At 45.2% G+C, this 1537-nt stretch overlaps 1 protein-coding gene across 1 annotated transcript in view; it reads left to right on the top strand.

The window, feature by feature from the left end:
• Positions 1 to 354, top strand: part of LOC107627942 — a 7332-nt gene extending 6978 nt beyond the window's left edge. The window contains exon 4 of the mRNA XM_016330750.1: positions 190 to 354. Coding sequence (XP_016186236.1) covers positions 190 to 354 — 165 coding nt within the window. The remainder of the gene's footprint in view (positions 1 to 189) is intronic.

Consider the following 1537-nt stretch of genomic DNA (forward strand, 5'->3'; position numbering starts at 1 on the left):
GTATAAAAATTTAAAAAATATTTTTAAAATTAAAAGTTAACTTATTTAAATTACTTTTTAATATTCGTTAGTATTCAATACCTAATAAAAATAATTTAGATAATTTATTTTTAGGTTCAAGAATTTGAATATGGTTTGGAACGTGGTGTTTTGGTAAAAAAATGGAGGAAAATTGTGTATTATCTCTAGGTGGATATCTCTGATGCAAGGTCAACACGCAGTGGACGTGTTACCTGCTACACGTGGAGGCGTGAAGATGACGTGGCAATATGTGGTTGGACGGAGCAAGAATCACATGGGAGGCGTGATGACTCAGCATGCCGGGGGCGTGATGACATGGCTAAAGACAATTAGCTGGCTTGGGCAGCACGTGGGAAGCGTGTTGCCTCAGCACGCGGGGGCGTGCTGACACGTGGCAAGACGTGATTGGCTGAGGCAATCAGCACGTGGGGGGCGTGGTGAAAGCTCCCCTCTATATAAGGCAGTGTTTGGCTCCATTTTCATTTTGAGTAAGAGTGTGTGAGTGTTTTTTGAGTGTGTTTATAGTGTAATGGAGGGTACCGTAAACTTGATGGTGTATCGCAACGGTGAGATAATACATAATACTCATGGGGAGTGAGGTTTGTGTGCCGGAATCCGTTTTCGTTTGTGGTTTCATGCACCATGACGTTAATGGAGCTTCAGAACGGTCCCTGTCAAAGCATGAAGAACGGTACATTAATGAGAGTGAGCAGAATTCTGTACCGAAATCCAGTTGTAGTTTTTGGTGGTCTAATACAGTTTGATACCATGCCAATCACAGACGAAGTGAGTATGTAGAATATGTTTCAAATTCACCGGCAGACTCAGATGCGACATTCATAGATTGAGCTGTACATTGAGTTTGAAACCGTAGAGGCGGAAGGGATTCAAAATGATTTAGAGGTGGCGGATGATAGAGCTGCAGTGTACGAGGGAATGAATAGTGACAACGAAGAGGACTTCGAAGCCACTTATGAAGCTGGCGACGAAGACAATGATGGTGATGTGAGAGTTGAGACAGTAGCGAAGAATGTAGTGGTTCATCCCTCGATCAGTCAACCGATGAACTGGAGCGGCCGACCCACCTGCCTCTGCCGGAGGAGCCAACCCACCTGCCTCTGCCGGAGGGCCCGACCACTTGCCTCTGCTGGAGCGGATGCACCAGGGTTGTACTCGTCAACAACTGTGTATGTTCGCTGAAGGAATCTACTATCACACGACGCACCCGCTGACGTGTGGTCGGAAGCAGGACCCCGCAAACCATGGCTCGTACCGACTGATGCCCCATGTGGATCAGTCGACCCTAACGGTGAATGCATAGCACAAAAATCTAACTAACCACCCAAATTAGCGTTGGTTTAATTCTGTTATTGCTGATTTTCGTGACCGCCAACGGAAAAGTCAAACCAATCATGACCAGTTGGAATCGTCAGTATGAGTTGATGCAACTGGCTGGACTGACCCGGATGACTGTGCATATACACTTATTTTTAAATATATATAAATGAATGACCGA

The sequence above is a fragment of the Arachis ipaensis genome, chromosome B02, assembly GCF_000816755.2.
Source record: "Arachis ipaensis cultivar K30076 chromosome B02, Araip1.1, whole genome shotgun sequence".
NCBI lineage: Eukaryota > Viridiplantae > Streptophyta > Magnoliopsida > Fabales > Fabaceae > Arachis > Arachis ipaensis.